Source organism: Ursus maritimus, unplaced genomic scaffold (genome assembly GCF_017311325.1).
Source record: "Ursus maritimus isolate PB19 unplaced genomic scaffold, ASM1731132v1 scaffold_26, whole genome shotgun sequence".
NCBI classification, from domain to species: Eukaryota; Metazoa; Chordata; class Mammalia; order Carnivora; family Ursidae; genus Ursus; species Ursus maritimus.
In genome coordinates this window covers 28,205,521-28,221,101 of record NW_024425119.1, presented here as the reverse complement: position 1 = coordinate 28,221,101, position 15,581 = coordinate 28,205,521, and the positions used below count along the sequence as shown (strand labels likewise).

General features: G+C 37.6%; 1 protein-coding gene across 1 annotated transcript in view; it reads left to right on the top strand.

Annotated features, from left to right (window-relative positions):
- Positions 1 to 15,581, top strand: part of DENND5B (DENN domain containing 5B) — a 181,963-nt gene that overhangs the window by 71,690 nt on the left and 94,692 nt on the right. Inside the window, exon 2 of the mRNA XM_040642308.1 lies at positions 8,209 to 8,318. Within this exon, the coding sequence (XP_040498242.1) occupies positions 8,209 to 8,318 (110 nt within the window). The remainder of the gene's footprint in view (positions 1 to 8,208; positions 8,319 to 15,581) is intronic.

Sequence of the window (15,581 nt, the reverse complement as noted above, 5' to 3'; positions counted from 1 at the left end):
TTGAGGGAGAGAGAGAGAGCACAAACAGGAGGAGCGGTGGGCAGAGGGAGAAGCAGGCTCCTGGCTGAGCGGAGAGCCCAAGGCGGGCTTCATCCCAGGACTTTGGGATCACGGTCTGAACTGAAGGCAGATGCTTAACCAACTGAGCCACCCAGGCACAACCCCCCCACCCCAATTCATATTTCTAGATGCTTGCTGAAAAATTTCACATGGATATCTAATAGACATCACAGACTTAATGTATCCAAAACTGAATTCTTTATTCCAGCTTCCCAACCCTCCAGTAAAAACCCTCTCCTTGTCCATTGTTCCTCATTTCAGTAAATAACTACACCATTCAGTCAGGTGCTCAGACTAGAAACTGTGGTATCATGATATCCTTCTTGACTACCCCTTTCTCTCACATCTAATTTGTTAGCAAATATCTCTTATGTCTTCAAAATGTATTTAGGATCTTTCCACTTCTCACTACCCTAACACTGTTTCCCTGATCCATACCACTATCATCTCTTGCCTGGATTATCGCAGAAGCTTTCTAGTTCTTGTCTCTCTTTCCTCTCTTACCCTCTACAGTCTGTTCTCACAGCTACCAGGGTGAGCTTGTTCAAGCCAAGTTTAAAACACCTGTTTAAAACACCTCAGGTACTTCCCATGAAGAAAGAGCTTACCATGACTTAAAAGGCCCTGTCTTGTGTGGCCCTAGTGACCTCTCTGACTTCATCTTCTACCACCTCAGTCAAATACATTGTACTGGCCTCCTTGCCATGACAAGCTCATGGATACCTCGGGGATTCTGCACTTGCTCTTTTCCCCTGCCCGAATACTCTTTCCTGAGATGACCTCCTATGGAGAATTGAGAGCATACTCTGGGGCCAGACTGTGTAAGTTTGAATTTTAGAGTTGTCTGATCTTGGGCAAGTTATTTAACTTTTTTGTGCCTCAGTTCCTACATCTGTGAAATGATAAAATAGGAATTACTTTATGGAGTAATTATGATGATGAAATGATTTAATATGTGTAGAGCACTTAGAATAACACCTGCTCTGTCGTAAGCACTGTGTTAACTGGGATGACTAGTATTACTTCGTCAGGTCTCACCTTAATCACCTGCTCAGAGATTATTTAAATAGTGGTAGAATCATTACAATGAATAATGAATATGTAGCCTCCTGGGGGATCTTTTTTGAAGAGGACAGCTCACTGTGATGTAGAGACAACTCATGTGTAGGATATGTTTTTCTGTGAATGTCACAGGAAGTGCACCTTCATTTTTTTTTTTTTTTTTGATAACATGTGGGGTCCCTCTGCCCCTGCTTCCCTTTCCCTAGTCAGTCTCTCTTATAGGATCCACTGCTGTCCAGTATTCCCTCTACAACTCTAGCTCATGTCAATTCAGCCAGGAGTCTTTGGAGACAGACAGTTGGGGACCTGTAGTGATAGACATAGGAAGGAGAAGAACTATCTCACCACCACATCCTCCCTTCTTCTTTTCCTCAGCATGCATTTCATAGGCAGCATCTGTAGTTCTTCATTTTCTCCTCTCACCTCTATCAAAATACTGGGGAAAATTTATTCTAAATATTTTGTCCACCATTTATTGCCCCTGTGCGCGCGCGCGCGCGTGTGTGTGTGTGTTTAAACTTTCCCTTTAGAGAAAAAAGGAACAAAATTTAAAAAGGCATAAGACAAAAGAGATTACCTTTTATAACTTCCTGTCTGTTTTCATTGTTCCTATCAGCAAGCTTTGTTTAAAACATCTAGACTTCTGTGGTATCCTTCGGGGGACAGGAAGATAGGGAAGTATTGTGAGCCTTGCCCTTGTTTTGTGGAGAAAATACCTGGGCAGACAGAAGCTACAATGGAAATGGATAATGAGGGAGGGAACTCACTGAGGCCCTAGAAGCTGATAGGTTTAGAGAAAGGGGGTAATGGGACCACTCAGGCTGAGAAATACCTCCAAGGTTCACACATCTCACAAATCCTTCTCCACTTGCAATCCCATACACAGGCTATAGAAATTCTCACCAGTGGCTTGGAGCTGGGGGTACCTACTCTCAGTGCCAACTGAGAGGAAGCATGGAGCCACCAAAAAGCCAGATCTTATGCTCCCAGCCACAGTGAGAAGAGGGTGTTCTTGGTATTCTAACATCCTCTACAAACATAGTAGCAGATTCTTTGTATTATGACATATTTCATATGTTTTATGGGAGTTAAATTTTTGGAGCTCAGCCCTTCTAGAACTACCCATTTACACTCTAGTATATTGGGTAAAAATATCTGTCACGTTTCTTTTTTTAGTCATACCTTATCTTTTTAAATATATGTGCTATGAAGTGGGCTTTGAAATCCAAATTGGTCTAATGGTGATTCACATGATAGCTTTGCATGAAGCAGGTGCACTTATTTCACTAAGAATTCTCTGAAATATTTAGGCCATGGTTTATTGGACTTTGGTAATCTGGAGGGAAGGACAGAATAATTGAATATCTAAATCCTAAAAAGATTTTTGCTTATATATAATTCTCTGTGTAAGTTGACCTGGAATAGCCTTCATAGTCTTTCCTTTTTTTGTCTTTTTCTTTGGTAAAACCAGAAACAGGAGTTATATGAAGTAATTGAACTATTGGTAAATATTCCTGGTGATACCATAAATGCACCCAAGAGTTTCTACCTTAATCAGGGCAGAGTAAGATGACAGCTAGGCAGAATTGTTAGACCAGTTAATGTATTAGTTTCCCTACTCATATCTCATTTTTGTGAGAGTGATATTCATTGTCAGTTGTAAAGTCCATACTTGCTTTTTTCCAAATGGGGAGATTTTTGTGTCGTGGCCTAATACTTCATTACTCTGCTACTTCTGTACTGCAATGAGTAGTTAGTTATTCCTGCAAACTAGAAAGGCAAAAAATACCTATAGTATATATTGAATGAGTGAGGTCTGCTTCTAGAATTCTTCCTTGCTAGTCCCAATCATAACAATTGTTTGCCTCCCAGAAGTGTGCAGTATCCTGGAGGGAAGTATACTGACTTGTGTGCCCACTGGGGCACCCTCAGCCACCGACCTTGCACACTGCCTGGGTGAATGGGAGCTATTCTGAGGTCTGTTTTGGGCCATCAGTCCCTCATGATAAATGTCAGTATACCATCTGGATGTCTGGAAAGATCCAAATAACCTGCTTGGTGATTTCAGGGTGTCTTTGGCCTTTTATCATGGATCAGTTAGTTCCTTTATTCCTTCAGTCCAGGAGTTCCATGGGCTTCCTTCCCCAGCTCTTTGTTTTTGTTGTTGTTTTGTGAAGGGAGAGTGTATAAAGTTTCTGCAAACCTTGATTGGGATATAGAACTCTCACAATATCTGTGGGCAAATAGTCCCCAGAGTAGAAGTTTAGCCTTTGTCCTGAGATCATTCAGACCTTTGAGGTATAGATAGGAAGATTCCCTGGTGATTAGGACCCTACATTATCTTTATTTAACTCTTTAAAGAGAAGACTGGATGTCTAAAAGTTGTAGACATCTGGGTAACCTATTCAGAAGTTTTTATACTCTTCAAACCTGCAAAGGTATAGAGGTCTAGTGTGAATTTCCTAATAGCCTGTGTCCTTACTGTAGTAAACTTTTCTCCAAGAGTTGACACTTCCTAGTTAACAGCGCATAAAGGGATAGTTGACTAAATGGAATCTCAGTACAGAGCATACTTCAGCTCCTGTTTGCATAGAATGATTTCTGAAAGGTAGGTTACTTATAAGATTGGATATAATATGATTTTGTCCTTATCTTACCTATTGGAAAGCTTTTTAGTTTTTATTATTTTTTTAAAGATTTTATTTATTTATTTATTTATTTATTTAACAGAGAGAGAGAGCCAGTGAGAGAGGGAACACAAGCAGGGGGAGTGGGAGAGGAAGAAGCAGGCTCCCAGTGGAGGAGCCTGATGTGGGACTCGATCCCAGAACGCCAGGAGCACGCCCTGAGCCGAAGGCAGATGCTTAACGACTGAGCCACCCAGGCGCCCCTGGAAAGCTTTTTAAAACAGACTTGATTTTTAGAGGAGTTTCGGATTTTAGAAAAATTGAAAAGATAATTCAGAGTTCCCATATGCCTCACATCTCCCCTCCCATCCACACAAACACAGTTTTTTCTGTCATTAACGTCTTACAGCAGTATATCTGTTACAGTTAACAAATCAGTTGATACATAATTGTTAGCTAAAGTCTATATATACTCTGCTCAGATTTCCTTAGCGTTTACTTCAAGTCCTTTTTCTCTTGGGGGAGCTCATCCAATATACCGCATTATATTCAGTTATCATGTCTCCTTAAGCTCCTCTCGGCTGTGACTGCTTCTCAGACTTCCCTTGTTTCTAATGTCCTCGATAGTTCGGCAAATGTTCATCAGGTACATTGTAGGTTACTGCTCGTGGGATTTGTCGGATGTTTTTCTCTGGATTAGACTAGAGCTATGGGTTCCTATGGTAAGACTGTGCTTAGCTTTGTTAAGAAATTGCCAAGCCGTCTTCCAAAGTAGCTGAACCACTTTGCCTTCCCACCAGCATTGAACGAGAGTTACTGTCACTTCATGTACTTGTCAGCATTTGGTGTAGTCAGTTTTTTGGACGTCAGCCATGCTGATAGGTGTGCAGAAGTTGGGGTGTAATTTTTAAAGTTGGTCGTTTTGTCTTGCTGTCATATTTTATTTTATCTGACTGGAAACATTAGCTCTCTCCTGGTATTTCTCTTCAAATCAGCATTGAGAAGTATATATGTGCTTTTTTCCCATATGAATAACTGTTACAAATGTTTAAATAGTATTTCACCTCTTACATTAAAATACAATTACCTGTTCTCTGTGCTTTCTTATTACTAATAGCTTATAAGCTACATACTATTGGTGTTAAGCTACATTCCATTGACGTTAATGTCTCATGTTTATTGCTTTTGTTTAATTTGTTATTCTCATTTTCCATTCTTCAAAGTCATTTTGCTTTTGTGTTTGTGTTTCTTTGTTTATAAAGTTTTTTGTTTCTGTTACATTATGTAGTTTTGTACCAATGGCTAGAAGCAGATCGTCATGGCAAGAGCCAAGATGCTGCAAATACGACTTCAGGTAAAAATAAAAAATAAGTAAAAATAAAAACTGAGGTGTTAGAAATCATTATTTTAATTCACCCCAAGCCCATCATAATTGGGGTGGTTTTTTTTTTCAGTTTTGCTTGGGCAAAAATAGGTATTATTTTGTATTTCTGTTCTCTCATCTGCATCTTAATTTTTGTAAAGACCTCATTTGCTTCAAGCCTTGAAAAAATTATTCACTAATTTAATCTTAAGCTCTCTTGGCAGATATATCCTTTTTTCTTAGAAGGAAAGGCTGAATTGCAGCTTAAATTTAGTAGCAAGTTACTTGGCAGTATTACTTGGAATTAAGTTTATATGTTGTTGTAGTGGGGGATATTAATACTTGCACAAATTTATAATTCTTGTTAATTTCAGGATAGTGTTTAAAAGGTGGATTTTGAGTTAAGTAAAGGATGTTTATGTATCATTTCAATTGCCTGAGAACCCAAATTCTTAGACTGATTCATTTCTCCTACTGAGTCCTAGCAGTAAATTCTAAGTTAGAAGTTCATTTATAACATGGGTTCAAAATGAGAAGACTAGGTTGTTCCCCCCACCTCCTATCTCCAAAGGCATCTTCAAGATTCTCTTCTTTGGCTGGTGATAGTAGTGATAACTGCATCTACTCATGTCTAATTCCTTAACAGTGTTATCAGAATTTCTACTTAGTTGGTTCTTCCCTTAATTTACCTCAAAATGGTATTTGCCAAGACAGCTATATATACAGCAATGATCTTTCCTATTGCCCCCCTTTTTTGGCAGTCCAGTAGGTGGTGGTGGTGGTGGTGGCAGCAGTGGTGGTGGTTCTGTTTTTCTTTTCTAAGATTTGTGTTTCTGTTTCGTTAGTGTTTTTGTGAAATTTTTTCTCTCTGAAAAAGGTGTTTTTTCCTTCCCTGTCTTCTGGGTGATTCCGTTGTGCTTCAAGAGGGTGTGGTGTTCCTTAGTTAACAGAACAATTATATTGAAAATGGCACTGTCATGGCTTTTCTGATTTATCCTGTCCCATTAATAACTTAATATATATGAATGAAGATAATGTTACTATTTTAACCAAACTCAGGCAGGAATTCATTAAAGGTAAGTGTTGCAAGGAGTTATATCTCGCATTATGTGCTGTTTCTTCTGCCCCCCCACCCCGGTGTTTCACATTTTATTTACACCTGTGATAAAAATAAACATTTCTAATATATGTTGGTGGGTGAAGGAGAGGCATTCTTGGTTGCTGTATATTATTTGAGGATATCCCGTTTCTGTGTTAGTAGCAGAGTCAGCAGCATAGACCTTTAGAACCAAAAGGGAATTTTTGTTTTGTGTTTTTTGTGACTTAAAGTCAAGTGAAGAGTAGTCTTTTTCTTTTTTTTTAAGATTTTATTTATTCATTTGAGAGAGAGTGAGCGCAAGAGAGATCACAGAGGGAGAGGGAAAAGCAGACTAGCCACTGAGCAGAGAGCCCGATGCGGGCCTTGATCCCAGGACCCTGAGATCATGACCCGAGCTGAAGGCAGATGCTTAACCAGCTGAGCCACCCAGGTGCCCCTAGTCTTTTTTTTTTTTTTTTAATGAAGAAGTGAGTAACCTAAAAATTCTTAGTGTTTGCATGAGAATCCAGTATCAGCTTAAAGAATGTCATTTGCCCTTCCTGAAATCAGGCATTATGAACCCTCTTTTCTTCAGGCACACTGACTCATGGACAGTTCCACATTTTTCCATTGACTTTGTCAGCACACTTTAGAGGCATGTTGCAAAAACTCATGAACTGTCCTCAGGGATGCTTTTGACAGTTTTTCTTCTAAAAGTGAAAGCTTTTCTCTCTCTCTTAGAAGATAGAAATACGGAGTAGAAAGATAGAGATGAAACATTTGCCGAGATACGTAAGAGGAATCCGAAGGAAAATCATTAGCCAAGGGCTTAAATTAGAAACAGTAGGTTAGTTGCTGCAGCAAATCTATTTAAACTCTGTGCCTTTATTCAGAAAAGCTTCTGTGTATTTTATTTTGCAATTTCCAACAAGATTTTAGAGTGTAACTTTTCCCTCCTTTTGTGATCTGTTAAGTTTTGCACTAAAAGGTGTTTTAGTGTCCATCTTTCCATATTTTTATCAAAAATGGAAACAGAGTCTAACTAGATGCCCAATTATGATTTGTAAATTACTTGGTATTTTTACTTGTGCAAATACTGGTAAGTAGCATTTATCTTTTGATATAACAGTTTATGTTCTACACTTATTAAAACTTAAACAGAAAAAACACAAGAGACAGAATGATATTCCAAGGTCTTCTAATTCTTCAGTCTCAACTTTTTGACATTGAGAATTTAAGAGCCATCCACATTAACATATTTTATGGAACTAAGGCATTTGGGGGAAACAGGTCTCATGGGAATTAATTTGGTCAAGGAGATAAAGAACTGAGCTGACAGCTATAACTGAGGTCTTTTATATGTAATAATCAAAGTATAGCCTGCCTTTATCTTTCCAGAATTTTGACAGGTGATGAATTTGGCTTAGAATAGCTTGTTTCTTTTCATAGGTTTAGTGTGTTTAATATGTTCTGTCTACTAAACTAGACAACTCAGTAATGACATTTCTAATTCTGTTAATTGTATTACTTGTAAAAGCCTGGATGCAATCACATTTGTCAGATTTCTGTGGAAGCTCAAGCAAAATTGCCTCCTTTGAGGATGGCAGCATTGTGTCTGTCCGTGTACAAAATCTCAGGATCAGAAGTATGATTCAGGATGCTCCATTCAGGATGTTTCGTTAATAAGTTAGATGTTTCCAAGTAGATTTTTTTATCACCACATAGTAAAATGAGAACAATAATTAGGTTACAGCAAAGATTATTTGAGTAGATCTTGATTTTTAGTATAGTTGTCTGGCCAGGATATTGAAATTCAGATTCTGAAGTTTTAAATGCAGGTGTTTTATTAAGTTTCCTTTCAGTTGTCCATTGAGAAGTTTACAACTCAGACTGTTAGAGGTAGAAATTGAACCGGATTTCAAGATTATCAGTCAATATGTCTACAAAATAAAAATAAAACTACTACATGCTTTTGAAAAAATTCTAGATATTAACTAATTATTAATTATTTGTTATAGGTGAAAATTTTGACCAGAGTCCTTTGAGAAGAACATTCAAATCCAAAGTGCTGGCCCACTATCCTGAGAATATAGAATGGAACCCTTTTGATCAAGATGCAGTGAACATGGTATGTAGTTGGGTTTTTTGTTTTATCTTTAATCTTCATTTTATTTTGTTAAGATGACAATGTCTACATTATTTAATTTAATTTAATGTTTTAAATAAACAATTCTATAAGATAGATAATATTGTCCTCTTTATACATGTGGAAAATGAAGCTCAGAGAAGTTTTTTTCCTACAGTCCCCAGGGCAGAGAAGTATATATAACAGACCCTCAAAGCCCATTTCCTTTTTATTTAAATTCCAGTTAGTTAACATACAGTGTAATATTAGTTTCAAGCATACGATATAGTGATTCAGTGCTTACATCACCCAGTGCTCATCATGAGTACACTCCTAATCCCCATCACCTATTTCCCGCATCCCCCTATACCCACCTCTCCTCTGGTAACCATGAGTTGGCTCTCTGTGGTTAAGAGTCTGTTTCTTGGTTTGTCTCTCTCTTTTTTTCTCCTATGCTCATTTGTTTTGTTTCTAAAATTCCACATATGAATGAAATCGTATGGTATTTGTCTTTCTCTGAATGACTTATTTCACTTAGCATTCTACTCTCTAACTCCATCCATGTTGTTGCAAATGGCAAGATCTCATTCTTTTTTATGGTTGAGTAATATTGCATTGTGTGTATATACCACCTCTTCTATACCCATTCATCAGTTGATGAACACTTGGGCTGTTTCCGTAATTTGACTGTTATAGATAATGCTGCTGTGAACATCCAGGTCCATATGTTCCTCAAAGCCCATTTTCTTTTCCTACTATTAAGCTGTGTTGTGGTTTTGTATTAATTGATACATAGATGCTTTGATAAACAGTAATATTTCTTTGCCTGGAGAGGAACCTGATAGAGGAACATGATTACAGTTTTCATATTTCAAGGAATGTTGTATGATATGGGCCTGTAATTTATCATATTCAGAAAGTAAAGAGGAAAAGGAACTTCAATTCATCAGTTAGACATTAGTAAGAATTTGTTTATAAGGAATTTGAATTAATGCAGTGAACTACCAGTGATTGTTAGAAGTCCCTTTAGAGATTCTTCCAGATAGTTGTAGTTTTCAGATTATTTAGGGAGGGTCCCACTTAGAAGCCTGGGTAATATTTTGGGATCCCATGAATGGAATTCTGTGATTATAAAGTGAGCCCCAAAGTGAGCAAATCAGAGATCAGGCATAATAGGCATAGAAATAATTAAGAGTGGACTGAGACACTGATAGGTGTAGTTCTTTTTGAGTTATTTTAAAGGTAGAGCCAAAAGATCCCATTATGATATGATACTATAAGGGAAGGAAATTAATATACAGTAGATACCTGCTAGATAGCTCATGTATGTTACTTTCATATACATGCTTACATGTGCCCAGTGAGAGTTCTTATTCATATTTTACAGAGATTACTAAACCAAAGTTATCCAGGGAGTCTCAGAGATTAAATCCAGATCATTTTTACTCTCTAGCTCACTTTTTCCCCATCTACATGCTGCCTCCCCCAAAGAAAAATGATGTAACTTAGTTTTGACCTCCTCTGAAATGACATGGGTCACATTGGATCTTTTGTGGTATTTCTGTATCACAGTGAATTTATTCCAGTCTGAGCTTGCTACAAAGAAGGAATAGCTTGGTACTTTTCTGAGTACAAATGCCCAAGGCACTTGGCACTTTGACTTTGATTCTTCACAGAACACAGTGTAGTTATTTCTCTAATCAGAGATGCCATTTTGCTGGAAGTTAATACTGTGGAGCCTAGCCTCATCTTTGGTGAAGACAGAACCATAGATATTAAGGAGAACACAACTGTTTTGTTATATTTATGACACTTGGAGGAACACAGGCAAGCTTCTGACTAAAATAGTCAACAAACAGCAATGACAAAAAATAATTTATCAGCTGCTGTGCCAGCAAATTAATAGAAAAGTATTAAAAGAGTGTCTAAATGAAGCAATGGAAACCTAGATAAGAATGTAAATAGATTACAACACTTGACTTCTTAAATTAGTAAGATATTTCAAAGTATAAATTCATCTGTGAGAAACTAGAATGGTTTTTACTACAGTATGAATCCATAGTCACTTGGAACAAAATGCCACTCTTGGTGTTTTCTTTCTGTAATCATTTAAATGCGTTAATAGTGAGACAACCATGATAGCTTTAGCCTTGGTCTGTAAAGCATTCATCTCTAAAGCAGTGATCAGCTTCCTTAATCTGTCTTTGATATTTTCTTTCCTTTTGCCTCTGGGATGATTTTATGTAAGCAACCAAAGTCTCCTATGAAGAATAAACACATAGGCTTATGTTTTGATGGTTAAGCACCGCATAGTATTTTGGTTACTGCTGCAAATCTAAAAGGATTTGCTGGCATTCCTTGAAAATCTCTGAAAAGCATCCCATTAAACTAGTCTACATTTGGGTCATGGATTTACTGCCCTTAATTTCCTCTTATTTATTAGTAAGTATGTTTGTATGATGCTATAATTTATTCGCACCTAGAGGTCTAAAGCTTTTTCTTGCCTTTAGCAAAATCCCACTCCAATGAGTCGTCACCTTCTATAATATCAGTCACTTCTTTAACAAGCAACAGTGGTGCTTTGAAGAAGGGTCATTAATTTCATGCAGAAATTAAATACTCCAGAGCAGTGAACTTTGTTAAATAAAAAAAATTCTGTGAGTGCCGTACAAATGTAATAGAAAATAAATATAAATGACAGGTGAAATTGTTTCTGAATTAATTGCTTTTTATGTCTCTTTTGGTTACTGATTGAGAGACTTTCATGATAAAAAAAGGGGAGGGGGAAGTATCATAAAACAAAACAACAGAACAGTCATATACTCAGAACTAACACATTTCAACTTTGACAGATTTGCTTCAAATTGGTACTTTTTCTCTTACGTGAGGTGAAGCATTGCAAATGGAGCTAAAGTCCCCCTGCCTCCCCCTACCCCCATTTCAGATCTCTTTGAGGTTCTGCATATTGGTATCCATGACTACCTGTATAATGTTCTGGTCGGTAGATCTTATCCTTAAGAATGTAATGAACCTAGGGATTGTTAGGAAAATATGATCAATACCTTTTTAAACAACTTAAATGAAATATAAAGATTCTGTTTTGTATATCTATTCTAAATGAAACATTTGATATATGATATTTCAAGTAACTAAAAGAGTCATAACTGTTATAAAGCTTTTTGTAATCTTTATAAAGCTCTAAGTTTACAATTTACTATTTACTTTGATCACAAAGAAGGTTAGGGTGGAATGATGAGCAAAGAGTAAAGGGTAAAGGGTTGACTGAAAAAAACCTATTCAGATGCCCGTCTGGTAAGATTCAAAGGAAAAAGAGCTATATATACTTTTTTTTTTTTTTTTAAAGATTTTATTTATTTATTTGACAGAGATAGAGACAGCCAGAGAGAGAGGGAACACAAGCAGGGGGAGTGGGAGAGGAAGAAGGAGGCTCCCAGCGGGAGAGCCTGATGTGGGGCTTGATCCCAGAACTCCAGGATCACGCCCTGAGCCGAAGGCAGACGCTTAACGACTGCGCCACTCAGGCGCCCCAGAGCTATATATACTTTTTACAGACTCAGCAAGTACTCGAATTTGAGATGGATAACCCTTAGTTAGATTAACAGGTTTGACATTAGAATGAAAATAAGCCCTCATTTTCATCCAAGTTTAAGTTCATGTCTCACAATAAAACCATAGGAATGGGACTCTAATCCAGCCATTACCAGGGGAGCCCACCTGTTTTCTTAACTTTGCAGCTAGAATATTTCACGGGTATCTCAAACTTAACATGTCCAATACTGAATTCGCGATCTTCCCACTAGCCTTGGTCAGTGAATGGTACAGCCATCCACCTCGTTGCCTAAGCCAAAAATCTGGCATTATTCTTGAAAGTTCTCACTTTCTTATCCTCTCCCATGTGCAGTCAGTTATCTATCTACTTCTTTCTGTTTCTACACACCCACCTTAGTCCACACCCTCAAACTCTCTTACCTGGACTTCTGTTCCTGTCCTTTCCCTTCTTCCTTTCCATTCTTCTGCTTCTGCTGCCACTTCTCTTGGGAAGGCTCTTCCACTTCTCCTTCCCCTGGTGAATGCTTACCCTTCAGGTTTCGTTTTAATCATAATTTTTTCAGAGAAGCCATCCCTGACCACCCTTCCACTATTTAGTCAGGTCTCTTAGGACCTGGTTCTCTTAGGACCTTTTAGCACCTTGTACCTTTTGAAGTACCTGTCACAGCTGCAGTTAAATAATTGATTATGTAGCTAGTTATCAGCTCTATTTCTCCTGCTGTATCCCTAGTTTTACACCCAGTAGAGGCTGAAGTCATTGAATAAATGAAGGAATGTTTGCTTACTTACAGTACTTCCCTTCCGTGTCTTTGTCTATTCAGGTGTTACCTCCCCTGCAAAATCATCCTAAGCAGGAATAGTTAGTGCTTTCTCTTCTCTGTTTCTGTAATGTCTTGAACATGCTCCACAGCAGCACTGATCACGTTATTTTATAACCATTGGTTTGTGTGGTTGTCTTTTTTACCAGACTGTGAACTCCCTGAAGAGATTATTTTCTTTTTTTTTTAATTTGAAGAGATTATTTTCATATTTGTCTTTTGAATTACCAAGGTCTAATGTAATATATGACATAAAATAAACATTTATTAAAGGAAAAAGGGGGGAGAGATGGAATGAAGGTAGGAGAAAGAAAGGGCAAACAGACCAACTCTGAATAATTTATCTTTTATTTGTATAATAAGAAAGGGCATGGAAGTCAGAGAACTAAAAGATGGAAAAAGGAATTGTTAAAATTCTAGTCAAACCACCTGAAATAATCCAGAGGGATAATAAGGACATGTGGTGGCTCAAACCAGGAAGGGTACATAGCACTGTGAGCCCACCCTGGCTAAAGTAATCTGATTACCAGTGGCAATCTGGTAAACAACAACCCTAAATGTTGAGTTGTTTTATTGTGGGAGAGTGGGTTGGAGAGGGGATATTGTTAGTAAAAGGCAATATGAGGGATAACAAGAGATTGTTGGATGCCCTAGTGAGCAAATCTTGATTTATGTCTCAGATTTTCTGAAAAATAAGCCTGACAATTCATACAAGAAGCCTCACTCTTAAAATGAAAAGGCAGCAGCATTTTCCAAGTCATGGTTCCCAGATTAGAAATATAATTCTTACTTTTTTTGATTCGTAGGAAGAGAATTTAAGAGTTCTTACATCTGTTATCCATAGCATAGAAAGTCATTCTTTACTTTGAGCACAACTTTTGGCAAGCTTTCCCTGTAAATGTTTGAATGCATGCTCAAGAAAGCTATAAAACCTTAAGGGAATATTTGGCAGCTGTTCAAAAACAGTTGGAGCTGTAATTTTGTGGCTTATGATGTCAGGAAAGCCTATCAATTAAATTAAATCTTTATTTTGACTTTGGAGGTCACTGAGTTTCTGTATTGCCTACTACATGTAAAAAGAGAACTATAGACTTGAGGGAGGAGCTAAATCTGATCCTGTGCCCTAACTATTGTTTTTGTTTGTTTTCGTGTTTGTTTATTCATTCAGTCAACAAATACATGTATGTCATGCATTATCCCATATACGTTTGAACATAGCCTGGAGCAACAGGGATTCAAGTCTTCCTGCCTACAGTCTTTACTGACAGTAGTGGATGTGTCAGATGAGTTTTTATTCATAAATCAGCAGAGAATCTCCTCTTATTATAATGAAAGCAGTTTTAATGTGAAGACATAACTATGAAAAGGTCCTGCAATGGCCTTTCCTTACACAGCTATTCCCAGGATTAGGAATAAACAAATTTTCCTGTAACAAATTCAGCTATTTGTATTTTTTACCTAACTCTGTGTCTTATTCTACCCAAATATACATAGTAATTTAATTCTTTTCAACATATATAAAAATAATTATGTAAAGGTACCTTAGTTATTTCTAGTTCTCATATTCAGTGGTACGAAATGTAAAGACATTTTCACTGACCTAATAATACTAAGCTTTATGGTTTTTGCTTTGTATATTTGTTATCAGTCAGCATTTATGTCCCCAAATAGTATATTGTTCTGTGTGTGGTACTCTTACATGTTTACAGTCATAGAAATATAGCACCAGTCCTTGAGTCATTTACAATCTAGAGATCCAAACAAAATAGAGAGACTAGTAATGTGTGTCAGTTTACAATGTACATATGTATACAGCAGTCCAAGACTCGAATTGCTTCCCCATTCACTGAAGACTTTCTAGAGGAAAAGTGACATTTTAATGGCATTTATAGGATGAAAACTGTATTTTTTCTGGAATGATAAAGGAAGGTTCTTTAGGATAATATTTATGTGGAAACTTAAAGAAAGTAAGGGAGTGTTTCCATTATCTATTGCTATATAACAAACCACCCCAGTACTATTTAAGTGGCTTAAAACATGGGTTGTGGGTTAGCAAATTTTTTTTCATAAAGGGCCTAGTAGTAAATAGTTGAGGCATCGTAGGCCATATGGTTTCTGTCAGTTACTCATCTCTGCTGTTGTGGTGCAAAAGTAGACACAGACAGTGCTTGAGTGGATGGGCACTACTGTGTTCCAATAAAATTTTATTTGCAAAAATAGGTGGCAGATTGGATTTGAACTAAGGGCTATAGTTGGTTGACTCTTGATTTAAAAAACTAAACTATTACTTTGCTTACAAATCGGCAACTTGGGTAGGGTTTAGCAGGGTAACCCCTCTGCTCTACTGGGAGTCAGAGTGGTTCGAAGGCTAACGACTGGAGTCATCTGAAGGCTCACTCACTCACAGGTATATCTCTAGGGCTAGGAACATCGCTGAGGAATCCTCTATCTTTGCAGTCTCTCCATGTGGTCCTAGTATGGCAGCTTCGGGTTAGTCAGATTTCTTTTATGTTGGCTCAGAGCTCCCAGTGTGTGTGACCAAAGAGAGAGATGGAAATTGTATTGCCTTTTTCGCCTGAAAAGTCACTCATTTGTCACTTGTTACCTCCATTATATTTTACTTGACTAGGCCAGGGTGGGCAAACTAGCCCTTAGGTCAAATCCAACTGGCTACCTATTTATAAATATAGTTTCATTGGAACAAAGTCATGCCCATTCCTTTATGTGTTGTCAGTGGCTGCTTTTATACTACAATGGTAGTGCTGAGTAGTTGTGACAAAGATTTTAAGGCCTGCAGAGCCTAAAATATTTATTATCTGGCTTTTTACAGAACAAGTTTTCAAGTCCTGGGCGTAGGTGCTCTCAGCGAGCCGCCCCC